We start from the raw sequence: 26678 nt of genomic DNA on the forward strand, positions 1-26678 counted from the left end.
TCAACCATCTTCATCATGTCAGGAGTCATCATCAAAGTGTCAATCAATGAACAGATGATGGATCAATAACTGCAGCTGGATTGTGTTTGTTCTCTCCATCAGATTCCTGTCAACTCACAATCGACACAAACACAGTGAGCACAAAGCTCCAACTGTCTGACAACAACAGGAAGGTGACATGTGTGAAGGAGGTTCAGTCATATCCTGATCATCCAGACAGATTTGATGATGTTTATCAGCTGCTGTGTAGAAATGGTCTGACTGGTCGCTGTTACTGGGAGGTCGAGTGGAGAGGAAGAGTTTTTATATCAGTGAGTTACAGAAGCATCAGAAGGAAAGGAGACAGTTATGACTGTTTGTTTGGAGACAATGATCAGTCCTGGAGTCTGGAGTGCACTGATGATGGTCCTCGTTATGTCTGGCACAATAAGAGACAAACATCCATCTCCTCCTCCTCCGTCTCTAACAGAGCAGCAGTGTATGTGGACTGTCCTGCTGGCACTCTGTCCTTCTACAGAGTCTCCTCTGACACTCTGATCCACCTCCACACCTTCAACACCACATTCACTCAAACTCTTTATCCTGGGTTTACAGTCGGTCGTGGTGGCTCAGTGTCCCTGTGCTGAGTGGAGTGTAAAGAGTGTCTCCTGTTACAGAAACACTCTGACTGTTGAACAGATAGTTCAGTCTGTACATGTCTGTCTCTTTCACTCACAAACACGTTTTCAGATTCATGGATTCAATCAGTTGATGTTTGAAACTCTTCTAAATGATTCCTTGTAAACTTCTTCAGTCACAAACAAACAGGAAGTGATGTCACATGTGTTCCTGTCCACACAGCAGAATGAGTCTATTGCTGACAGTGATGTACAAACAGAGTGAGCATTTCTGAGGCCCAAAATAAACTGAGTAGTTCACTGAATGAACAATGGACTGTGAGCTCAGTTCCTTCATCATTAGTATGGATTATATATGTATATGTATTATATTAGTATCATATATATCAGGTGCTGCTGCTTTCAGTCATTGTGCAAATGTGCTGTTTGTAAGCTTGTAAAGCTGCAGTCAGCTGAGACTGAAGAAGTCACCTGATCAGTGAGCAAACGTTTCTGAAAACGTCCAGATGAACAGAATCAACCTTTTGGGATCAGCCAGCAATGCAGCATCATTGTTGTTCAGCTTCAGAGGTTTGCAGGAATGAACTGATGACCAGAAACAGCTGCAAAGTCCAAGAAAATACCAGCTGGAGTTCAGCTGCATTTGAAGAAGTCAAAGAAAAGTAAGGATGGCAAAGGGCGACGTTTTCTTCCAAAGAGCTGCAAACATGGTCGACGCCTCATTAGAAGAATCATCTGGACATTTGTGAGGAACTCTAACCAAGAAAGCAACGTCACACAGATCCAACAGACAGTTTCCATGACTGCAAGTGTTGAGTGGAAAAATGCTACATTGCATTATTGCATCCTCTCACCACAGGAGGCGCTGTTGGCACCACTGATTGCTGATCAGCTGTTCTCTGATGATCTGATTGATACTGTGAATAACGGGACTCACTGAACTCTGTGACACAGTGAAGATTACAGAGTTTAACTTCACCCTTTAAGACTGACCACAGAACCAAGTCCGCCAGAGCTTTTGTTATATTTTTACATGCTGTGGAGCCATTTGTGGGAGCATTTCAAGTTGCTATACATCAATACAACTGTTATAGCCCTAATTTTAATAATATGTATGCATTAAGTCCATAGTAACTACATAAACTGCAAAAAAAACCTCTGCTCATCCATCTCTGTGTGTATCAGGATACATTTGGTTCATAATACACAGAAAAATCAGAGTTATTACCTGTAATAAATGTGAAAGATTCCTGCAGTGATAACCAGGCAGGACTGAAACACATCCAAGCTGTCACCACGGTAACAGCACCGTCCATCCACAGGTGAGGGGAGGAGCCAAAAGAGGAACTTTGACCATTTTATACTAAAAACACTCAACTAATGTTTCTAATATGAAACAAATAAGCCCACATTAATGTGAGCGTTTATTAAATAATAATAATCATGATTTCCTCCTGATCTCATTTCCACAGCAGAGAAAACTGTGGTGTATATTGAGGTGGAGGGTGTGGTCTGTGGCTCAGGTGTAGAGTGAGGGTGGGGTGCACCACAGCAGCATGCTGGGACTGCTGAGGGTGGAGGAGGGAGTGATGATGACATCAGAGCTGCAGCACAGAGACCAGTGAACACACAGTCTGTTCATCTTTGCATAGATACAATATACAGCACAATATTGAATGACAGACACGCTGTGGGAGCTTCCACAGATACACTGACGTCAGCATCCAGAGTCCTCCTGCTGCTCCCCCCTCAGAGCCCCGTGATCAGCACCAACACATTCAGTTAGATGACAGAGTCCAGCTGCAGCTAGAATCAGCTCCCCTCTGTGAACAACAGCACAGCGTCAGTGTTTCACACTCAGTGAAAGGAGGAAACAGCAGAAGAACACCATGTGTGCTACGTTTCCCAGGACACACTACAAACTGCACAAATACAGAGCAGCACGTGGAAGGACCTGGAGCTGCATTTACAGAGCTGCAGACAGCGTGATGTCCTGTATGGACAGGTGGAAGGAACCAAGTCCTCAGCTGGAACACTCGTGTTTGTCCACAGACAGGAAACACAGCAGGAAACTTCCTCACAGAAGTGCAGCTCATGGATAACACACTTCCTGTCAGTCAGAATGAGGCTGCAGCCAAACACAGAAAGGTGTTTTTGTCCAGATGAGCCCAGAGAAGAAACACGAGTGTTCACAGACATCAGAAGCTCAGAGAGGTGAAACATGAGGTTGGAGTCCTCGTCAGCATCCAGAAGAGCTGCTGTGAAACCCTGAGTACTCATGACAGACTCTGATGGCACAAACACATCATGATTCAAACAGAAAGACAAACATGGAGCTCCTGATCCTCCTGCATGAGAACAAGCTGACATGAGCGCTGTGTCTGAGAGTGTCTCCCTGTCACAGTGACAATAACACAGCTGCTGCTCACAGTCATTAAACTGACCTGAGGTCAGCTGTGCTCCTTACATATGAACCATGTGACCTCACATCAGTGCTGTGGATGACTGTAGTCATAGAAGAGTAGAGCTGTAGCAGGTGGTGTGAGGAGGAGGTGGTGTATTCTAGTTAACGCAGTACTGAAACACTCCAGCAGAGGGCGCTGTTAAGTCCTTATTGTAACACAGTTACTGTGTGCAGTTAGACTTCATACATAATCTGCACTTATTTCCATCAGACATGCTGTCAGTAAATGATTGGTTTCTATTGATTCTACTTCCTGTTGACTCGTTTGATGACAGTGAAACAATCACAGCTGATTGTGTGATGATGTAAACTGTCACTGTTACATTCAGTGTGTGTGACATAATGTTAGTGCAGGCTGATAACAGCCTGGTTCTGTTAGAAACACATGAACGTGTCCATAGATCAGTGTGTGTTTAACATGAGAGCTTCAGCCCTGCTGATGTGTTAAATAAAGACATGCAGGAAAACTGATGAGACTCTGAAATAACTCTTTATATTTATAATGTAACTCTGCATCAAAAGAACAACAAAGGATCCCAGACAGGTTTCTGTGAACAAAGACCATTCTGATGTTTCTGTGTTTCTAACACTTTGACATTATTAGTAAACAGACTGCAGTGAGCAGCATTTATAAAGAGCTTCTATATAAAGATATGACAGCTGTTTGACAAGTTTATCACTCTGTGTTTGGACCTGATCAGTCCAGCTGTTTACTTGAAACATGTTCATTTACCTGTTCTGTTATATTCATGTTCTTGTCTCTGTTGAAAACACATTTTAATGTCCCTCAGATTTTTCTCCCAGATGAATAAATATAAAAATGACACAAACTGACTGCAGCTACTTTTTGTCCTTTCTGTCAAAAACCTTCATGTGACTCATGAGAGACACGTTTCAGCTGTTTGTGACAGATCAGAGGCCAACAAGTCATTTATAACACTTTCCATCATTGTTTAAAGTTCTCAGTGTTTCTGTGTTGCTGCGTATAGGATCTCCCAGCATCATCACTGTGCTGTCCAATCATTGTGTGCGAGGTTACCCTTATAGTGCGATGTGTGTTTGCACAAAGAGAAGCATGTGTGTCAAATATAAATAAGCACAGAACAGAAACAGCTGCTCGTTTCTTCTGTTTAGAGTCAAGTTAGTGTTTTGTGTCTTTGTTTGAGGCCTGATGTCGAGCAGAGGTGTGTGTAACTGCACTGGTCTGTTATATGTGTGAAGTGTGTGCTTCTCTTCAGCATCATCTTTGTCACTGCTGATTCCTTTGTGTCATCATGTGTTGAGAAGAGAGAACAGTTATAACGGAGGAGCAAAAGGAAGCCCTGAAATCTGCATCAACAAGGAAGTGTTGGCTCACCAGTGATCCCAGCAGAGCCACTGGTTTGGCTCCAGTTGTTCTAGATTCAATGATGTTGTTGCTACAGATACATGTCAGCATCTTTATTGAATTTTATATGAAGCAGAAATGGTGTCATTAGGAGAAGAAGAGGAGAACAAGTCCGGCGAGGAGGCAGCAGCTCTTAAAGATGAAACAGCAGCTCAGCCCTGAGCTCAGAGAGCTGCACATGAAAAAGCTCCTCAAGCAGATCCTGTCAGAGGTTTGTCATCAACAGGAGGAACTGTTCACATCATAGGATGAAGATGCTGTCAGCTGGATGAAGAAGGTTATTTAATGCAAACGTTCACACTGAAGTCAAATTGTTGTCGTGTTGAACAGATTCATGTACTGATCGTCTCCAGAATGTTAGAAGAGCTTCAATGAATCATTAGAAACAACTTACAGCTGCACAGCTGTGTCAAACACATCTGTGTGTCATTGTGGGATTGTTGTGTTTCTACATGTGACACACGTCTAAAACATGCACACAATCTGAACACAAACAGGGACTCATGTGTTCCCACAGCCAGATGCTGAGAGCCATTTCCTTGTAGTCCTGTGTCTACATACATGAACCATTAGATGTTATTGGAATGATTGTCAGCTCTGATAGTTTCATGTGTGTTTAGCTGGACGCTGTTTGATCCTCGACATGTTTAAAGGTGTCCAGTCCTGAGACACTGGGGCTGGAAACAGCTGTGATGTCATTGGACTGTCACACAGACAGAAGTGCATGAAGTGAGCAGCCGAGGAGCCGCTGATGTTTTGGATTCAACAGCATTTGAAAGGTCGACACAGACACATTTGCACACAGAAAGCTGAATCTGTCATATGCCACAGTGAACTCACTGTTCAGTGTTTTTCAGGAAGCTTCTTAACTGCCTCTGCTGCCAAACAAGCAGCTGATGTCCTTGAGAAGAAGCTGAAGAAGTCTTCAACAACAAATACAGGAAGTGGACTTTCAAATACTAGATTCACTTTAGACTCACAGAGAAATGACTCAACCAGCTGTGTTTGACTCTATGAAAGGTCAGTGTGTGTCTGCACACAGACTGTTGTGTTGGACTGTTATTCAGTTGTCTGCTGAATGTTTTCAAATGTCTGCATCTCAGCTGTGATGAGGCTGGGGGTCATGGGAGGCCACCGTAGCAGCCTCTTCAACATCATGACATCATCATAAATGCTGCTGGACTGTCTGATGGGCTGACGGTGAAAAAGCCGTCGGGAAGGAAACAGAAGACGTTTCAGAGGCTGCAGCAGATTTCTTTGATTCGGGGCCTTTTTCAGCTTTATTGGACAGAGCAGTGAAGATAAGTGACAGCAAAGCAGAGAGAAAGGGGGCGTGGCCCGGGTCAAAGCCAGGCCAGCTGCTCTCCACCTCGTGGTCACCTGCTCATCCTAGTGAGCTCCACCAGCAGCCCTTTCACACACTTTACACTGTCAAACACTGTGTGTGGACCTCAGCTAACAACAGGCTACATTTAAGTCTGGACTACATGCTTTTATATTGTTTTTATTCCATCAGCAGCTCAACATCATGAGCAGCTTTGACATAAAGACATCAAACTCAAGCTGACTTTAAACTACTTTTAATACAGGGGCTCAAAAACAACAACATCTTTATTATATATCAGGACACAAAGTCATTTCATCTCAAAGGGAAACAGCTTTATTTGGAATAACCAGCACTATCAACTGGTTTGGGATCTCCACCAGTTTCATGTCTTTGCAGCTTCTCCAACAAAGTTCCTGTAAAATCAGCATGTTTGTCTTTATTGGTTTGATAGTGATTGATTATTCAGTCCCAATCTGCTGTCATCTAAAGAACAAAATGATGTTTCTATGAGTCACAAAGCTCCAGATGTTGTCGGCTTCACAAAGAAAACAAAGAACTTAAACACAAAGTGTTTGGAGCCAAAATGTTCCCAAGCTGCTCTTTTTGAAATGGCAGAGGTACAGTGGTGTCTAACAGCACACTGTGGAAGGCAAACATGTTATTGTTGGATGAAACTTCATGAATCCTTTGTAGATTTGAGCTGTTGGAGCCTTTCTTTTCTCTTCAGGTGTACAGATGCTGAGGAGGCAGGTGGAGCAGGTGGAGCTGTTGTGATGCTGGCAGAGGGTGTGTCTTAGTAACTCTGTGAGGCAGAACTGGATCCAACATTGTGGATGTGTTGATGTTGGAGCCATTAAGAGTCTCTGGCCACACTGTAGGATTTCCCTTTGATCCACTGTGGGGGCATTTTGGAGTCTGTCAGTGAAACTCTTCATGTTTGTGTTTGACTCCAGTTTATAGAAACAGAGAAATGTGTCATGCTTTTGTTCGGCCTCCACAAATACACACATTTGTTCATTGGTTGGACTTTTTGGAAGGAGACACATTGAAAACCATGTTAATAAGATCTTGTTGTTTCCTGTGGATCCGACACAGAGAGTGGACTTCAGACAGAAAGCGTGGAAGAGATTTTAGAGGCCGTGTGTGGCAACAGGAAGTTTCTGTGTGTTTGCTGATCTTACATGTGGAAAACAACACGTGATGTTTGTGAAGTTCTACAATGATCATTGTTCTCACAGCATTTTGAGTGGGAACAGTTCAAACTGGGAGTAGTGGGAGTTGTTTACTGATTGAAACAAGCTGAATGTTTCTGTGACGATGAAGATCAGCAGCTCAGCTGATCAATGAACTGACATCTATCAGTCGTTTCATGAGATGAAGTCATCAGCAGACATTTGTTCTGACTGTGTGATGAATGTCAGAACGTCAGGGCTCTGCTTTAGTCACTGCTTGATGATCATTGGCTCATTGTTGAATCCAGGGGCCCAGTCTGACCTCTGACCTTTGCTGCAGGTCTTCTGTGTTATCTCCACTTTCATGTCTGATCTTCTGCTGTATCGTCCAAAATAAACATCTGGATCATTTCCAACACTTCAGCAGATCTTTAGTTTGGGCAGTGCAGCACAGAATAACACATATTGTACTATACTGCCCACTTCCTGATCTTATTGGATCTGTGTGTGAGGTTGGTGAAGGAAACACATGTTTACTGAGTGAGTCGCTGCCATTAGGAACTAGTTTTTATATCACAGCCTGGAAATCACACAGGACCATTTCTGCAAGTGAAAAGTCGTCATTGGAGGAAAATCATTGTGTAGTTTGTGCGACTGAAGAATTGTCCCAACTACATGTGCTGCTGACCCTTGACCTTTTCTTTAGGTGCACAGAGGAGTCTGTGGGAACATCCAGAACTGAGGCATCTTGTGTACAAACGTGTTCAGACCAGATGTCAAATGATGTCAGATGTCATCCGTGAATGGATGCAACTGTGGATCGTTCCAATAAAATGAGGCAGTTTTGTAAGTACAAGCCCACTACAACCCATCATCAACATTTTAAATTACATTATACATCTTCACTGATATAAAGCACCACTATTTTAACCTGATTCACTTTTTCCACCCTAACAGTTCATTCCTCAAATCAAACAAGATATTTGACCCTAAAAAAATGCATCAACAAATAATTTTGTAATAAAATATTTATTCTTCAACTTTTACAAGTGAAATCAAACAAGTGTGTTTAAGAGTGAAACCAGAGTGGAAGCTGCTCATATAGAGTCCAACCCAGGCTAAAGTAAGCTGAGTAGAGCAGCACCATCAAAGTGTCGGCTCTCTGAACACGGTGCAAGATCGCCATCTGCAGGACTAAACTAGTTTTTCTCGCCCTCCTCGTCAACATCAAGATGATGTCATCGTACAGCAACTGATTCCCTGTCCGTCTGGAACAAAGCATTTACATTAAAAAAGACATTTACAGAAAATACAAACACCAACAACACATCTCATCATCACATGATATTTTATTATTTATTATATTATATATTTTTATTGTACCATCAACATCAACAAATACCAGCATATTTTCTTTGAGATTGAGTAGAGTGGACCTTTCCCTTGGTTCACTTCCTGCTCGCAGCATCAGCTGACCTCTGACTTCCTGGTTAAGGTCTCTCAGCGTTGACTGGAATATCAAATCGGACTCACACCATGTTCTTGTAATGTGGTCATGTCTGTCCGCTGTTTGAAGAGCATCTCTGGCCTAAACACAATAGGAAGAACAACAACACGGCAAAAAAAAAACAACACATTTCCATATTAGATGAAGGGCACCGTAACTGGAAATGGTAACATTCATCTGATGCTGCTTTGGATTTATCTTCTGTTTTAGATCAACTTTGATCACTTCGAGCCATCTTAAGTCCGTTTGTTCTAACTTCTCACTAACATCTCGTATGATTTCAGATCCCTGCTGTTCCCCAGCTGCCCTGTAGGTTTGTGCTTTGACCTCCAGAGGGCGACAAATCAGCACAGACAGAGAGCTCCATTCAAACTTTGCTGCCATCAGGAATAATTCTTCAAATATAATCATCAGTGTTTGAGCAGCTATGATATCAGGGACAATCTAGACATGTGTGACAATACTGAACATGTCACATGACACACCTCAAACATCATGTGATCCACTCTCAGTCTGCACTTTCATTCATGACTTCAACAGGTTGAAATGAGCTTTGAAGAAACATTCAGTGAAATAAATCTTTCATGGATTCATGTGAGCAGCAGATGAACTTTACAAAGAATCAGTGGATTTATCTTCTGTTTTAGATCAACTTTGATCACTTCGAGCCATCTTAAGTCCGTTTGTTCTTCTCACTCACTAACGTCTCGTATGATTTCAGATCCCTGCTGTTCCCCAGCTGCCCTGTAGGTGGCCTCAGTGTGTCTCACACCATTTACAGATGATTACAGGTCGTTTACAGTTCAAACAGGTCCAACATAAGAAATATGCAGAAAATATCCTGCTATAACAGTTTGGGTCAAAGTGCAGATGTTCCAGATGTTCTGAGTCTGTCTGTGTTTCATGTTAACATGTAGATGTTGGACCAAAGTGAAGCTTTTTGATGTGACAGCAGGAATGTGAAGTGTAACTCTGAGCTGTAGGAAATGAAACTAAACGGACTTTTTCTCCTTTATTTATAGGAAAGTGTAGGAGAGCAACAGATGAACAAGCGTTACTGTAACAGGAAACATCAGAGGACCTTTATGTTCATCATCATCACTGTTTCCTTGTTCTGTCACAAACACACACTTCCTGCTCTCTCTCTGATGGATCTGATTGGCTGTTTCATTCACAGGAGGTCAGGGCGTCACACAAACAGCTTTAACTGCAAGGCCTCAGCTTAACCCACTGATGCTGATCACACAGACCCACTAATAGAACTGTTTTATCAGGGTTTGATGCAGCGTCAGCATTAATGTCACATTTAATCAGACACATTTACATTACAAGCCCACTACAACCATATGGAACTCCAAAGTGTTCAAAATTAAATAAATAAATAAGTCATGATGAAATAAATAACTATGTGAATAAATAAGACACAGATATGTAATGTGAGAATGATATTGTGAAATAATTGAACACATTTTGAAAAAAAGCTCATTATTGTGAAATATATTGCATTCTGCTATATAAATTTACTTATTATTGTGAAATATTATTTCATGATCATTATTTTTCACAATAACAGAGATTATTCCTGAGGCATTTTATTTATTCCCAGCCATTTTTAATCCAAAATGTCCTTTTTTCAAAGTCAGTCTTTATTTCAAAATCCCGTTTTTCCCAATGGCCTATTTATTTCATTATTATTACACATTATTTGACCACAAGCAATCTTTTCTGGTTTGACGCCGTCTTTGTAGCCAGAAACCAGCTCTCTCCTCGGCTTCCTCCACTACACGCTTCCCCCACGCCAGGCTCCTCCGTCACTATAAAGGGGAGAGTCATGAGCTCCATCACCCTCACCTGTGCCGTCCAACGTCCCGCCACCAGCCTCCACTGCAGCAGGCCAGAGACCACACCCCTGCCACAATAAGTAAAAGTATATCCTTGCTGTACCCTTAATGCTAAATGTGCTAAATTAACCGCTGCCTTTGCCCCTTTGGGATTATTCTTATGTCACTGGGATGTTGACCTTTGACCTTCACATTAGAGAGATGGGCAGACATAATTAGTGTATGAATTTTAAAGTAACAGGTAATAAAGAGAGTGTAGCAAATGTAGTCAGGTTTATTACTCTGTATCACACATGAGTGCCCGAGGGAGGCGGGGCTGACTGGGGAGACACAGGAAACAGAGAGACAGGGCTGACTCGACATGAAACGATGAAACGTGGGACACGGGAACAGAAACTAAACACAGGCTGAAATGAACACTGAGGGAGGGAGAACTAAGATTACTGAGAGCCTGATAAATAAGAAGAACAAAAACCAAGAAAAACAAGAGTCAAAGAAAACCAAAAACACAAAGCATTGGGCCAGGACCCACTGCTGTGACATTTATATGTGATAAAAACATTAAAAACTGCTCAGATGTTGAAATCTTTCTACGTATACTTTAGGTTCAGCTCTCCAGCCTGGCATTTGGTTAAGCATGATTCAAACATTTGATTTTGTTTAACTGGTTTTAATTATAGTTACTTTTTGTGAACATTTGTTGCAGCATTTAAAAATACATCATTTATTTTCAAACTTTTGTTTGATTTAGAGCATCATATTTGACCAACGTAAATATTTAAATTTCATATAAAATAACTGAAACAGTGAACTAAATATCTGAAATCTTTCCTTCCTTAAAAGTTATAATCCTACTTAAGTTATAGTGCAAACGCTTAAGCAACAAATATACTTGATGCTAATTAATTAATATTTCCCTTTGATGTTGCAACTATGCGGTCACTTCTGTCTTTAAACAAAATAATATTTTCCAGTTACAGAAATCATAAAGTCCAAACTAAAGTGCTACTGTTGCTATATGCATTTTATATAAATCATGGATGATGGTCCTGACATGAAGGAAGAGAAAGTTACAGGTTGCATCCTTTGACTTTGTCTCCGTGCCTTTGGGCGATTTTCAGAAGGACAGATGTTTCTGTTCAATTCTTAAATCAATTTTTTCAAACACAAACACTATTTTAAAGCTTCTAGAGAGTAAAATCTTAATGATAATTATAATAACAATAATAAAAACAAAAGCTCTCAGCTCCATCAAACCAAGCAGCAGAAAGAACAATAACTGAAGAGAAAACTTTAACCTTGTAGACTTCATTATGTTCCAGCTGCTCTACAGACGCTGTGACCTCGAACTTAAGCAGGTCGTAAAGTATGTGCAGCTCAATAACTTCATAATCAGACCCTGTGGTATTTAGGCAGCAGAACAACTAAGAATAACAACTACAAATAATGTTTTTAGGTTTCTGTTGTACTGCAAGGTTCTGTACAGGAGAACCAAACCAAGAGCAAATATTACGTCTCATTTACACCTGAGCACGAAGAGCCATCAACATTTAGCAAATTGAATCATCTTTGTTTAGATGCAAGAAGAATCATATAGAAATGAAAAAGTAGAAATAGAAATCCAGAGCAAAGATATCCTCTAATTCAGCGTAGCACATGTGCAGCTGCTGCGATTCACGTAAGCATTCGGCTCGTCGCTGTTGCAGATTTTTCTCTCGCTGTTCTGGCTCACAGCGCTGCAAACACAAAAATAAATATCCCCAAAGGTGTGAAAGGGAGCTAATTAGTAAGAGTATTGTTACTCTCCGCAGGAGTAGTCCAGCAGTAGAAATCAGTCCAATAACAAGGTGTGTAACATCTAGCAGGGTGACAGAAAAACCCAGGGTAACTTCTAAGGACCTCAACGTCTCTCACATTGTGTTTTTTAAACATGCTTCCATTTGTCACTTCAGTCTTTACTCTGAAATACAGGAAGAGAAATCATGGCTGAAACAATTTCTCATGAAACCAGGGGTGTGGTCCAACAGTCAGTTTGGTGAGGAAGGTTCCTAACTGAGAGAAGTGACCCAGAAGTATCTGTGTAGCAGCCACAATGAATCCAGATCATGAGCTTTATTAACTGATCAAAGTCTCTTCTTTCATCTTCTGTATCATTCAGTTTGCATTGGTAATGCCCATTATTGTAATGCTTTTTTAAGACCAGCAAAACTTTATTTCACTTTGGGTTAGCTGGGATAAGTGATGGATGGAGGGAATTTTACTTCAGCCACAGAAATCCTAAACAGGAAGGAGGAGCAGAGTTACAGTGGATCACTATCCAGCAGGGAAACAAGGTTTATTTCAATTTCTTGGCCATGAGTGAGATTTACTGAGTGGGCAAATTAGGGAGACGACACCATCAGATCCCGAGCCCTCCATGTGTTAATCAAGAGACGGCTGCTGTGCTACATCCATAAATAATGAATAAATTAGGAGCTAAAGCTGAAAGGACAGTTTATTTGTACCATCTTCACGTGAACACATTCAAGAACATCACAGATGAAGAAACATTAAAAACTTCCACACTATATAAAGCAAGAAACATAGTTTTTCTTTCAGGTGGTTTCAGAAAAACAGAAACATCAAACATCTCCAAGACTCTCTTTGAAAGAACTAAAAACCTTTGTTCTCATGGTCCAATCATGAGTGAACTCCCCGATGAAGCCTTGTGTGCTAAAACATGTCAGAGTTTTAAAGGTTAAACATGAGTTTCCAAACCGTTTTGCTGGAGAACAATGAACTATTTGACTGAGTTTCAATCATTTACAGACGAGCAAAACCAGGACAGAGAAAAAAGGACAAAACTGACTCAGTAAAACAACAGAAAAGAAGATCCCATGTAGATCTGTATTATGTAGAAGTTCAGCCCAGCAACCAGTTCAGTTCAACACAAGTTTAAATGATTCTATCTGAACTCTGTGGAGCCTGATCTCAAGCTTTTTGAGTCCGACACAGAAACCAGAGGATCTTTCTGTGTCTTCAGATTCACTGTGATCCAGTGATGGGAGTGATTTCAGCCCTGAGTGATCGCGCTGATGTTTGCACAGAGCAGACAATGAGGTGAATGTTTGGGCACATTGGTAACAGTGAAACAGTTTATTAGTAACGTGGGATCGTTTGTGTGCAGAGTATGAACTGAGATTCCTGAAGCTCTTGTCACACTGGTCACAGCTGTAGTTTCCTTCCATGTGTGTACGTTCATGAATGTTACGATGACCTGACTGTGAGAAGCTTCTCTCACATTCTTTGCAGTATTTCAGTTTGTCTCCAGTGTGTCTACGTTGATGTCTTTTTAGGGTCTTTTGCCGACTGAAAGTTTTTCCACAGAGGTCACAATGAAAGTCTTTCCCACCACCACAGTGATGACAGGGTTGAGAACTGGATCCATCTGTGTCGCTCTGCTTCTAAACAAAGACACAAAGACAGTGTAAGTCAGTCCTTCAACATTTGTATCCTGAACGTCGCCTGAAATAAAGAGCATCTCTGCAGACGTCCAACTACATTTGACTGTTTCAGTTAACACACTCAGTTTACTGGGCTGCAATAACTACAATACTACCACCATAATACTACAGTAATACTAAAATCATAACTGAAAGGAAAATCTGAATAATCACTCAGAGCTGCTTTTCCATGCAGTAGAATTGCTAACATGCTAACACAGTTTAATGAGCAGAGTTGTTCCAAACAGTCAGGCTAAAATGACAAGATAACAATATAAATACATACCTCACAGTAGCTGCACTTGTAGAGTCTCTTTCTGGTGTGGATCTGTTGGTGTCCTCTCAGGTAACGTGGAGATTTAAAAGTCTTCTCACACAGGTCACATCGATAAGGTCTCTCCTCAGTGTGGGTAAACATGTGTCGTTGTAACTGTGCGTCTGTTGTAAACTCTTTGCCACACTGTTCACAGCAGTACACATCATGTCTGGTGTGAATGCATAGGTGTGTATTTCGGTTCCCTCTCTGGCTGAAAGTTTTTCCACAGATGTCACAGCTGTATGCCTTAATTCCAGAGTGGGTAACTAGATGACTCTGTAAGTTGCTACTGTCAGTAAAAGCTCTGCCACACTGATCACAGCTGTACGCTTTAACTCCACTGTGGATGAGTTGGTGTGTTTTAGGGAACCCTTCAAGGAAAAAGACTTTCCACACAAGTCACAGCTGAACGGTCTCTCTCCAGTGTGGATGACCTGATGCCGCTTTAGTTTAGCCCTCACAGTAAAACCCTTCCCACACTCGTCACAGGTGTGTTTTTTCTCTCCCTTTCTTCTGTGAGGTTTGTCGGCCTCCTGAGAGCGCTGACTTCTGGCTCCATGTTGGTCCTGCAGTGACAGAGATACAAACAGAGGCAGTGAGTGAAATGCAGTCGTGGAACAAACTCAAACTTCAAACTCCATTAACACTAGTTTTAAACCTGAAGGTGGAGCGTGGCACCAAACACCTTAAAGGTCTCTTATCCCCACCTGCTGGTAGTTCTAACACATTACATCCAACCTGCTGTTAAAGATAATTCATGACTGTTCAAACACTAAAATCACACACACACACACACACACACACACACACACACACACACACACACACACACACACACACACACACACACACACACACACACACACACACACTTTTATAATTTAGATTATTTTGTTGTTTCCTATTACATATTTCTATAATTTGTATAGATTTATACAGAATTATTCAGTGATAATAAATCCTATGTTTGTTTATTCTAAAGGAACCCCGTTAGCTTCCACAACAGATGTTGCTCGTCTTCCGTCAAATACTCACATAAAATATTACACAATAAAGTGGATTCAAGATATCCACATAATTTCACTCTTACATCCACAGTGAGGTTTCACAATTGTTCAAATATAAGCAATCAATAATAATAATAATAATATCAATAACATTGAGGCACATTACACAAATTTCAAAAACAAATCATGTCTTACAATATTTACAACAACTAAAAGCTCTGTAAATCGGCTTTTAAGTGCTCATTGAAGTTTTGAATAATTCTCTAATTTTTTAAGGCAACTTATTCCACTTAAAAGTTGCTCTAAATGTAACAGTTTTACAAAACGTTACTTTTAACTCGAGCATTTACTAAATTGCAGCTTGTTGAAAACTGTGTAATATGATGATGTATTTCATCTGGATACTGCAGCTGAGCAGAATAAATGTGGTGTGTTTAACAGAATTGCTTTCTTTAGAACTACAAGTAAGCCATAGAATATTTTAGCCTGTACAGGAAGCCAAGAAAGGTTATTATGCATTTTATCAATATTAGTATAGTATGAACATCTTCACACTAATCTGGACGCCTTATTCTGGACTAACTGAAGTCTGTTAAGATCTGTCTTATTAGCTGCTGACCAAATGATTGAACAATACTCCAGATGAGACATTACTAGTGCATTAATGACATCTTTCATAATGAAGAAGTGATACACAAAGAGCATTTCATAGCCATAGCTATGCCTTGTCGGCAGACTCATGTGACATTAGTGATGTTTGTACTTTCAGCGTTAACTTGGTTTTAAAGCCTTTAAAATATACGCCGTTCAATAGTCGACCTTCATCTGACAGAGAATGTGATGATTTTGTGGATAATTAAAGTCAGTCATATATCCACAAACACAACAAGCTGAAAGTCAGTGATGCTGCTCGGTTTGCAGTCCTGAACATCACGGCACAAGCAGGATTCACTGCACTGTTAATGTTAGCTGTGTTATATTGCTGCCTCTGTTCGGTGGTGTCGAGCCAAACGCACTTTAACGTGTGTTTGAACGAGCTGACGGTTCACTCGTTAAGCTGAAAGAAAGATGCTTTAATCACAGCAGTCACACATGTGTCCACTGCACCATCTGGAACTCTTCTTGTTTACACTCGTAATAACACAAACACTAAATCCTGCTTCTCTGGTGCTGTTGTGTAGCAGTGTGTACACCTGAGACTGTCACCTGTCTGTCTGTCCTGCACTCTCTCTGTTTCTTTCTCTCTGATTGTGGAATAAAAGTATGAACATGTGTTTATAAGTTACACTTGTGTTTGAATCCTGCAGCTTATCACACATTTGATTTCCATGTGTGACGACTGCAAGTGTCCAGAGTGAGGACAGACTGAGGGAGCCACTGCTGCACATCATCTGTGAGGCTTTGCAGCCCTGATGATCCACCAGGACAAACTCAGCAGTGTGTGAGGAAGAGGAGGAGGAAGAGCCAGCAGCACAGAAATGAAGCCCAACAATCATGTTTCACAGTCCTGTGGTCTCAGCCTCAGATACTCATCAAATCACACAGAGCTCATGTAGAAACAAATGAACTAAATATGTTCTCCTTCATTTCTGTCAAACAAAGCTGTATGAAACGTTTCCAGCTGGTAGTATCATGGTTGCTAGGCAACCTGGGCAGCGCGACGGAGGCTAGACGTCCCATTTCACGAGCCTACGAGCCTCGCACTTCGGCCTTAGCGGTCTTTGAGTACGCGGCCCTTGAGGACTTTAAAGCTGCAGAACCTGAATCAGGATACAGCCATGATGATCTCCAGCCTCGTGCTCGCCAACATTCTGACCTGAGTTAAGAAGACGATCACTGAAATGGTCTCAGCAGGTCCTTTGATGACAGCAATGAAATGCAGTGGTAAGGCTTTTTGGGGATTAAGTTCGTTTTCATGGCAAAGAAGGACGATGCAGTTCATCTGATCACTCCTCATAACATTCTGGAGTGCAGGCAAAATGCTATTATAAAAACTTAAGCAGCAACTTCTCCAGGTTCCAATATTTATGCAATTCTCAAACCTTTTGGCCACGACTGTATAACCTCTTCTGAAGTTTAGTGGATATTATACATGGTTATGCTCAGGATGTGTCGGCCAGTTTCCACTGGAAACGCCTTTTGGTTAAACTGTCAGCGAGGAATTTGCATTTGCACTGTTACATTTTTATATAACTTTAATGCACATAAACAACAGCTGCTTGTTTCAGTGAAAATACATTGATGGGTTTTTAATAAAGTTGTGCAGCTGTAAAGTATTTTGTCTGGTGTCAATTCTATCGTCAGCTACATCGTTATGGCAAATGTTCAAATGTATATGGTGATAAATATCTTTGGTCATATGGTCCTGCTCTGTCTGTCACCTTCTGTGTTGAGCTCATTGTTTCCTCTGTAGTGGCTGAGCTGAGTCCAAGTAGCTGAAAATGTTCCTCTGCTGCTCCGTCAGACTCTCCTCCTCCTGCTGATCAGCTGGGACACAAAACAGATCTTTGTTAGGCTCCACACTGCACTGAAGAGTCAAAGTGTCTCATATGTTCATCTGACAAGTAAAAGAACACATTTTTGTTTCCCGAGGTGGGCAACTTGTTGGAAACAAACACAAAAGGTTTGAGCACTGATACCTGCCATTGCTGGCATTGAAAGATGCAACGCCAGCAATGTGGATTGTCAAGACTCAAACCAATCATCAAGCAAAGACAACAGGGATCATTTGTTTCTGTTTATTTAGCATTCACAGCATTTGTAGTTGCCTTCTGTGCAGGGGAAGTCCACGCACACTGTGTGGTACCGCCATCCGCAGAAGGTGCATTCAACCTCTGTAAGAGAAACGAGGTTGTCTGAGACTGAAATGATATTCACTAAAGAAGTGGTGATTTGTAAAACTTCACATTTTGATCCGGGATGTACTCTGCATGAAACCAAGCGCTCACTCTTCCTGCTCAACAAATGACAAGGGCGGAGCCTTATACCACGTGATACAGAAGCTGTGCCGTGTGATGCTAAAATTAGCAGGGAAAAAACAACGGAGAGCACGTCAGGGATGACGAGAAAGTGACAGGAGAAAATCCGTCCCGGTCAACCACCCAAACATCAATAACGGGAACCTTATACAGCGCTTCCCTATACACGTCGAACTCCCGCAGGCACAAAGACATCACGGAGGCTATCACTTATCACCTGACCAAAGATATGGCTCCATCAACACTGTGCAAAACGAGGGATTTAGGAAAACGATCAACACCCTAGACAAACGCTACACAGTGCCGTCCCGCAACTATTTTTCTATTGTTGCACTACCTGCTCTGTACACGCAGCGTCGAGCAACGGTGGAGACGGAATTTCAAGCAGGACAACATTTTGCTGCAACAACAAAACGTGAGACATTTGTTGTTTTATGTTTATTTATTGTTATGAGAGAATCATGATCTCAATTCTAAGCCAAAAAATCGTGATTCTCATTTTATGCAAAATCGTGCAGCCCTAACATTAACACAAAACTATTGTTTCACCAGAGAAACACACATGAAGAGAGAGAGAGAGACAATAACAGCTACCAAACAGTCGTCATAATTCGTCACACAATGAGAAAAGGACAAATCAACAAGTAACAATGACTAATTAATATTAAAATCTGTAACATAATGTATTGTTTGGAGTTTAGTCTGATTGGTTCAGGATGAGCTGCCATTATCCAATCACACGTCTGCTTACCTGCATCTTTTCTCTTTTTTCTAACCTGAGCACCTGATGGCTTTGAACTTTTGTTATCCAACTTCCATTGGTTTGAATTTTGCGCTCCAGTACAAACACAAATCCCCCAACCCGAGGATCAGCACAATTAACCTAACAGCAGGCACGTGCAGAGGGGGGGGGCTAGAGGGGCTTGAGCACCCGCCCCTTTCCTGATGGGTGCCCAAGGTGCCCTTTTGTTGAAGCAACTTTTTTTTTTTTAATTATTATTATTATTTTTTTATGTGTGTGTGCGTGCGGAGTCCTGTCTGTGCCCCTCAACAATAATATTTAACTATTAATCATAGTTTTGCTAAATAAAAGGATCTGGCTTGCATCAGTCACATGATCACATTTAACCAATGATCGCCCTTGACGGCAGAACGCGCTGGTTACGAGCCGGGAACGAGCTCACAAAGAGCACGCGCATTTTTAGCGGTCCGGAGCTGTAGGAGAAACACAAGTTAACTCAGAGACACAGACTGATGCGACACAACCAGTAAGTAGGTGTACAGCGCACACTGTAGTGTGTAGCACCCAGGAGTATTAGCTTATTACGTACATGTTGGTAAGCTGTCTTGTTGCAACTGACGAACAGAAACAAACGAGCGTGCTGTGTGTGCAACAGCGCGACAAACATTACCTGTCCTTTTATTAACTGCACAAGTAGTGCTGGTCACAGCTGCTGGCTACCTGTGTAAGGCTGTCATGGGTCTGTAGCTCTGTCACTGTTTTAGGGAACATATTTAGTTTTAAAGTAAGTTTCCGGGCTTTTCCTGCCTTTCTGGAGGGATTATATTTCACTAAAAAACGATCTAATATGCATGTCCACATAATTATGCATTATTATAATTATAATATATTAAAAACACACGCTGTATTTTAAAGAACATACATTAAGAAGCAGATTATATTAGATTTATATTTTAAATAAGACAAAAGTTGGATTTTACAGCAGTAAAATGATTGTATCTCTACAGTTTAAACATGTAATAAGCTTTGCCCTGCACAGAGTGGATAGTGAAACAAATGGAATCATCATAAATACATTATTTCATATTTATTACTTCCCCCTCCTCATTGCTTTATTATAGTAGCTCTAATAATGAATAATAATGTAAGGATTCTGGATCAGCACCATGATGCTCATAGTATATACAGTATTCTGAAGAAGGTCTAAAATGTCACTGTGTGTGCGTGCATGTGTGTGTTTTATTTAGATGGATTTTTAAAAACATATTACTCATGATATAACATTGTGCAGACATGGCTGGTAAGGACATGAGGAGGAAACAGCAGGAGCTGTGTGAGGCTACTAAAGGCAGGGCTATAACATTTTTCTGTCATCATTTTATTTTAGATTAAGTGTAAGAGTTGTTAGGTGTGGATAATTAGATTATAGTTTATTGCAATAGCAAGTTGTGCCTTGTTCTCACATAGACAGCAAGTGCAGAGTGATATATGAAATGATGGGATGGAAGGAAGAAGAGAAGCAAAGAGTGATTCACAGGCAGAGCTTAAATTATTTCTCACAGTTTTTTGTTGCCTTATGGTTCCAAGCGCTGTCACCAATCTTTGCATTTAGTTATTATCTCACGACACTTGTTTAATCAGCTACCATCTCTCCTGTGGACTTTTTACTGTCTACAGTCTCAGACCAACACAGCCCTGCCCTCCAGCACTATCCACATGTAACCCTGGTAAGATTTACAGCAATCAGAAGTACAGGGTTCTTTGAATGCATCGTAGTCCTTGTCTGATAGTTTAATTTCCGGGCTTGCCCTGAAGGCACCATCTGCAGCTCCGTGCGCGTGAAGGTGTGGTGTAGAGGAAAAAGGACGGCAAGGAAAAACTCCATGCTGCCGCGGAGCACGGTTTTTTCCAGTTGAAAGAGAGGAAAGAGGTTTAATTAACATTTGTGAGAGAGCTGTCGTTAGCGGTGAACCACAGACGGGTACCTACCTGAAAGGAGTCGGAGTATTTCTTTGAACTTTTTGAACTATTCTGGTGAGTTAGCCTAGCTCACTTAGCACCGCTATTGCAGTTCAATGCACTGGAAAAAATAACTAACCAGTCAGAATAGTAGTAAATGTGTTTAATGATGTTTAAGATGTGTTTTCATAGTATTGCAATGTTGTGACAGTTTTGTTTATTATGAGTGTCTAATGTTTTTACTTTCTTGGGCCTGCTAGTTCAGCCGCGGCCAGCTAAGTGCTTATGCGCAGTTCACGTGCAATAGCTGTGCTGTTACTGTAACTGCGGGTGATGCACAGTAATACGGTGTATTTACTTTTAATGTGTCACAAGATGCAAATTTATTTTAATATTTCAAAAGAACCAAGGACATTAGGAACAAGGACATTTAAGGAATGTGGACATCTAACATTCTGCGTATTTGTGTGCAGACTGGTTTTTTTTTTTGAGGTACAGTTCCATGGGTGCCAAGTGAGGAGCTGGTATCGTGGGTCTAAGACACTGTTGCTGCTGTGGAGGCCTTCTCTGTGTCAGGACGCCGACACGTTGATGCCTGCCGTACCAGGAGGGCGGTAGGGAAAAAACAAAAGGAAGCCCACCTGAGAGATACCTTATCATTTTCTTTGCTACTTTTTCTCCGCCTGAGATTCAGGTCATTTTCAGTTCTTAACCCAAGACAGTGGGTAACTGAATAAACTGACACCATAAGGAACTGGACACTCACATGCTATTTTCTTTTCTTTTTCCTTTTCTTTGGGGTGTTGAAATATTGTGTTTCTTGTCTTACATCTATTTTGATTGTTTCAATTATTTTTGTGATGCATTTGAGATGGTTACTGCATTTGGAGGTATCCCTACATTGAGGATGAGCAAAGGGAACTGATCCAAAAGGAAATATATAAAGCAAACTTTGTTTCACAAGCCTGTGGTCGTGCGTGTTATGTGGGTTGGAAGTCTCATTGCTCTTACAGAGTTGCTACCGCCAATCTCCTTCCCAAACCTAGATTCGGATATTGTAGACATTGCACTTGGGCGAGCAGTATAGATCATCTCTTTATAGATAGAGGGACACACGTCCAGGTTACACACAGCAACCCCTCAACAGCAACATTGTACCCATCAGGTAAAGCATCGGCTACGTTTGCTTTGCCTTGTTGCCCATATTAGATTCTTGATGAAAGTGTGTTGTTGTTATTCAGCCTGGTTCAATGTGCCCCTTTTCAGAGGTGGGACCAAGTCATTGTTTTGCAAGTCTCAAGTAAGTCTCAAGTCTTTATCCTCAAGTCTCAAGTCAAGTCTCAAGTAATGTCAGGCAAGTCAGAGTCGAGTCTCAAGTCACTGGTGTAAAAGTCCGAGTCAAGTCACAAGTCTGAAACTTTGAATTTCAAGTCCTTTCGAGTCTTTAAAAAAAACAAACGAAAAAATAATGTTGCAGTTATGCTAAATGTAAATATTAGACCATGTAATTTTTAAATCTGTGTTTTTCTCAACACATGACAAAATAGTGAACTTAGAAAATATACACAAATTGTGAAATTGCACCTCTTTAAAATGCAGCTCAATTAAACCTAGCTCCAAGAATAATTTTCACCGACAGTTCTGAGATAAGCTGCATGTTATTCTTGGATGCGGTTGTAGGACCGGCTTTAAAATCGCATGACAAAAATATCATACACATTAAAAAAAACTGTATCGCCAACGTAGCCTGGACAACATTTGCTAGTTAGATGAAGTCAGCTATCTCATTGTAGCATATTTATATGCATATTTATAATCATACGGTTCTTGGAGTGAGTGCACACACTCATGAAGTTTAGTAACTTCAGGTCACTGCAACAAGCCCAGGTACAGTTTACCGACGGATGGGTGCAGGACCTTGAAATGCACCGTGTAGAACGAAAGACCATCGTACGTATCATAAGTTTACCAGTCTCACAAATTGTCGTCATAAATACACATTCCTTAACCGTTTATTAATAGGACCTTTGAGCTCAATGGTAATTCATTAGTAGTGGAAATAATTTCTGGTACCCATCACAGAAATGTAGCAGTGACAATAATACTGTATGCTGTAATCGTACTGGGCAATTAGTGATACAAAAAACCTGTTTTATCCTGTGAATAAAAGTATATGTTTTTGTCAATGTACCATAATAACAGAAGCGAAACACAATATTGTGTCAGGACAATTCACTATTTATGCACAATAAATAAAGGAGCATAGCGCGACAATTTCTGTTCTTGCTTGTAACCTATATCACCAGTTATGTTATGAAAGTGACGTATTAACTACTAAAAAACACTGACCTTCGTGTAAATGCTTGGAGCAGACTAACCTGTGAGCTGGAGTGTTCTGGGACGTTATATTTTATCTTTGAATGGCTGCAATCCAGGCCATCCGTCGCGTCTTTGTTACTTCGGAAACATGAACAATTTCTCTTCAACGACGTAATCCGATAACAACCGATCTCTTTACCCGTCGGCTTCCCGTGGCTGTCATGCGACCGGCTATTGCAGTTAATAATACAACGGCTTCTTGACATTTTTGTGTTTCTTTTTATCGCTGTATAACTGATTTTAATTGAAAGCCTGCGTGCGCTAGTACCGCTTGCCACGAGTTCCCAGAATCCTTTGCGGTTCTACCCGTGAATGACGTCACATTTTCAATCTCTATATAATATGCATGTTAAATTTTATATTTGGGGTAAAATATCAAGTCTTTTCAAGTAAACCGGTTCAAGTCCAATTCAAGTCCCAAGTCATTGGTGTAAAAGTCCAAGTCAAGTCACAAGTCTTAGAACATTTTTTCAAGTCAAGTCTAAAGTCATAAAATTAATGACTCGAGTCTGACTCGAGTCCAAGTCATGTGACTCGAGTCCACACCTCTGCCCCTTTTTAACTTTGAGCACCCGCCCCTTTAAACCTCTCTGCACGGCCCTGCCTAACAGACCTACACCTTAGTTCACAGATTCACTTTGTCTAAGGTTGATTTCTGGGATTTCACACAACCCAGGATTCAGATCGTGAATCCATGATGGGCTTGGATTTACATCATTATCAATGAAATGTGCTCTACTTGGAAGCAGCCGGCCCCGCCCCTTTTGACGGGTTGTGTGAGACTTTAAATCATCAAACTGTAAATTATAAATTTTAATTGTTATTGATCCTTTACCCCGAGTCCTAAAGTGTAGATTTATTTTCTTACTCTTCTTATATTTATTGTTTGTTTACTTGCACCGCTGTAACTGCAGCCTCGTCGTCTCGTCTCTCTATATGCTGGACTGTCTGTAGCGGAGATGACAATAAAGTTTACTTTGACTTCAGCAGCGCGCAGGCGCACCGAGGGCTCTCGCGCTCACTTTATAGAATGTAGAAAAAACATGGGTGCAGATTATAAGTCTGTATCATAATATCTGTTTGTTGTTTTTATTTTGTTTTGCGAGTTGGTTATTAGATGCCGCTCCAGCCAGCCAGAGACTCCCCGCCGCCCCGCCCTCTCCTCCCTGTGCCGCCAGCAGCAGGCGCACCTCGCAAACGGAGGGCGCCCTTACTCCCAGCAAATGGCTGATAGAAAACCGATCGGTGCCTACGAATTTCCCAATATGCGCTGGCATGACGTCGGGGAAGCATGGGTACGACCGATTATTTTATTTTTTTCTTGCCCGTGATGCCCCCCCCACCACGATGCATTCTATTGGTTTGCACACTTACACACACCCAGCTGTGGTTTCCTGTTTTGCTGGACTCTGGAGAGCCCCGCCTTTAACGCTCTTCTCTCACAGAGAGCAACAGAAAACTTGGAAAAACTCCAGATTGACTGAACTCAGTTCAAAGTTACCTTGACACCTTTAGATGTGAGACGTAGTGATGGTCCGCTTGAAGCTGACGCTCCGGTGCGTGTGTCAGAAAGATCAACGCGCTGCTTCAGAAGCACCGTGTCGAGGCTTGATTCGTTTGGCCAGAGTCACGTGATCAGTGACGTCTGAAGCTTCGTTTAGAACGTACCTTTTTTTAAATCGAACTTTATTGAAACACAATGAGTATACAACATACAAACAGATGAAGTTTACAAAAGAACAGAACATGAACATACAGAACCAGGAGTAAAAAAATGATGATATGAGTAGGCGAAAAAAATCAACATATAAATATTGTTCTGAGAGGCTTTTTGTTGGTTGAGTCTGAAATTGATTGTATGTACAAAAAGGCAGAAATATGGTGTTTTATTAATAAACTTACATTTATGGATATAAAATAGCTAAAAGTATTAACAAATATTTTTTATAAAAAACATTTATCATTCTTCCTGGGGAACTTAAAGAAACAGAATAAAACATTTTCCATCGTAAAGAAAACTCCCTTAAAATATGGACAATAACAAAACTGCTAAATTCTTCCAGAATCTCTGTGTAGAGGAACCAAAAGAGATGTGCCACAGTTTCTGGATGATCCCCACAGAAAGTTCAATTAGTATTTATGTCTCTTTTAAATGTTACCATATAGTGACTGGCTGGGTCACATTTATGAAGAATTTTATATGAGATTTCCTTCACCTTGTTCACAATTAGATATTTATGGGATCATCCAGACTGTCTTCCAGGTGATATCTGGAACATGTCGGTTCCAGTAAGATATTCTATATATGGGAGAGACATGAGATCTTCTTGGAATAAACTACGTATTCTCTTATTGCTGTTACCAAGTTCCTGTGAAAAGCAGATTTTTCCCACTGCTGACTCAGCTGGATCAGGGAGAGTGACTGAGGCAGATATTGAGCTGTCAGTGTTTTTATATAACATTAAAGTCCCTGAGGGTATGGCACCAAGCACCATTGAGAATTCCCCAACACTGACGGGAAAATTATATAGTGTAAGGAATTCATTGTAAGTAAGTAGTGCTCCCTCGTTAAATTTTAAAACTTAGTAGCGGCCGCCATTGTTGGCAGCTGAAATTTGGCTGGGCCGCGCTATGAATTCTGGGATATGGTGGGCCACGAAGGACACACCCGACCCATCCTTCAAACTCGGGGGAATGAAGGACGCATTTGAAGGAGTCGAGGAATCGGGACAGCCTTCGTCGCCTGGCTGTGACGTCATCGGCCTTCAAATGCGGCCTCCGGAGGATGCAGCCGACGTTTTGGGACACAGCTTGTGTGTCTTTGTTGGTCATGTGACCTCCCAGGGACTACACATGGAAACGAGCAGTTTAGCTCAAATCTGGCAGGTTTCCATCGTCTGTTTTTGTCCTGATGTCCATGAACATGAACACTGTCCCTGTCAAACACGTCCAGATAATCTGATCCAGTGTTGTTCTTCTTCTGTGGTGTTTGTGATGGAGCAGCAGCTGCTGATCCTGATGTCCTCCACCAAGGGGGCAGCAAATTCAGCTGACTGTCATCATTTATTAAAAAGATGTAACAATGTGACATAATGCAATATAATAGTGTCAGTTACACATTGTGGGTTGCACTGTGGCCAGAATGGACATTACCTCCTGCCTAATGGAAGCTGTCAGCCATCCTGCAACCATGAATTAGATAAGCAGAAGTGAAGGGATTGTTAACAACAATTTAATAATAAAATGTAATGTGATAGTTGCACTTTATTAGCGACCCACAATCGTATGAATAATAACCATGAATGCACTGCATGCTCATAGCAAGTTCTTTAGGTTTAAAGTGAGATCCTGCTTTAAAGGGCGCTTCATCTGCTGGGAATGACATGTTTCTTCTAGTATGTAAGGCTCAGCCCATCTTACTGGGACTTACTTTTGTAGATCCACATGCTCTAAACCTGCTGCTCCATGATTGGTGCAGAAGCTTTAAGCTACTATTAACA

At 41.2% G+C, this 26678-nt stretch overlaps 1 protein-coding gene and 1 long non-coding RNA gene across 2 annotated transcripts in view; one reads left to right on the plus strand and one right to left on the minus strand.

Annotated features, from left to right (window-relative positions):
- The window catches only part of LOC146640616 (protein NLRC3-like), a 25485-nt gene extending 23730 nt beyond the window's left edge, over positions 1–1755 (plus strand). The window contains exon 11 of the mRNA XM_085399927.1: positions 103–1755. Within this exon, the coding sequence (XP_085256053.1) occupies positions 103–626 (524 nt within the window). The 3' untranslated portion in view covers positions 627–1755. The remainder of the gene's footprint in view (positions 1–102) is intronic.
- An 11843-nt stretch (positions 1756–13598) lies between these two features.
- LOC146640617 (uncharacterized) lies at positions 13599–25027 on the minus strand. The gene is made up of 4 exons (XR_014910000.1): positions 24680–25027; positions 17502–17607; positions 14084–14679; positions 13599–13758 (listed from the first exon to the last, which is right to left on the minus strand). It is a non-coding gene; the product is annotated as an uncharacterized LOC146640617 (long non-coding RNA).
- Positions 25028–26678: the final 1651 nt, after the last annotated feature.

This window comes from Rhamphochromis longiceps, unplaced genomic scaffold, assembly GCF_057381845.1.
Source record: "Rhamphochromis longiceps isolate RC_006_pf unplaced genomic scaffold, R_longiceps_female_GT1.1 unmapped_scaffold_4, whole genome shotgun sequence".
Lineage (NCBI taxonomy): Eukaryota > Metazoa > Chordata > Actinopteri > Cichliformes > Cichlidae > Rhamphochromis > Rhamphochromis longiceps.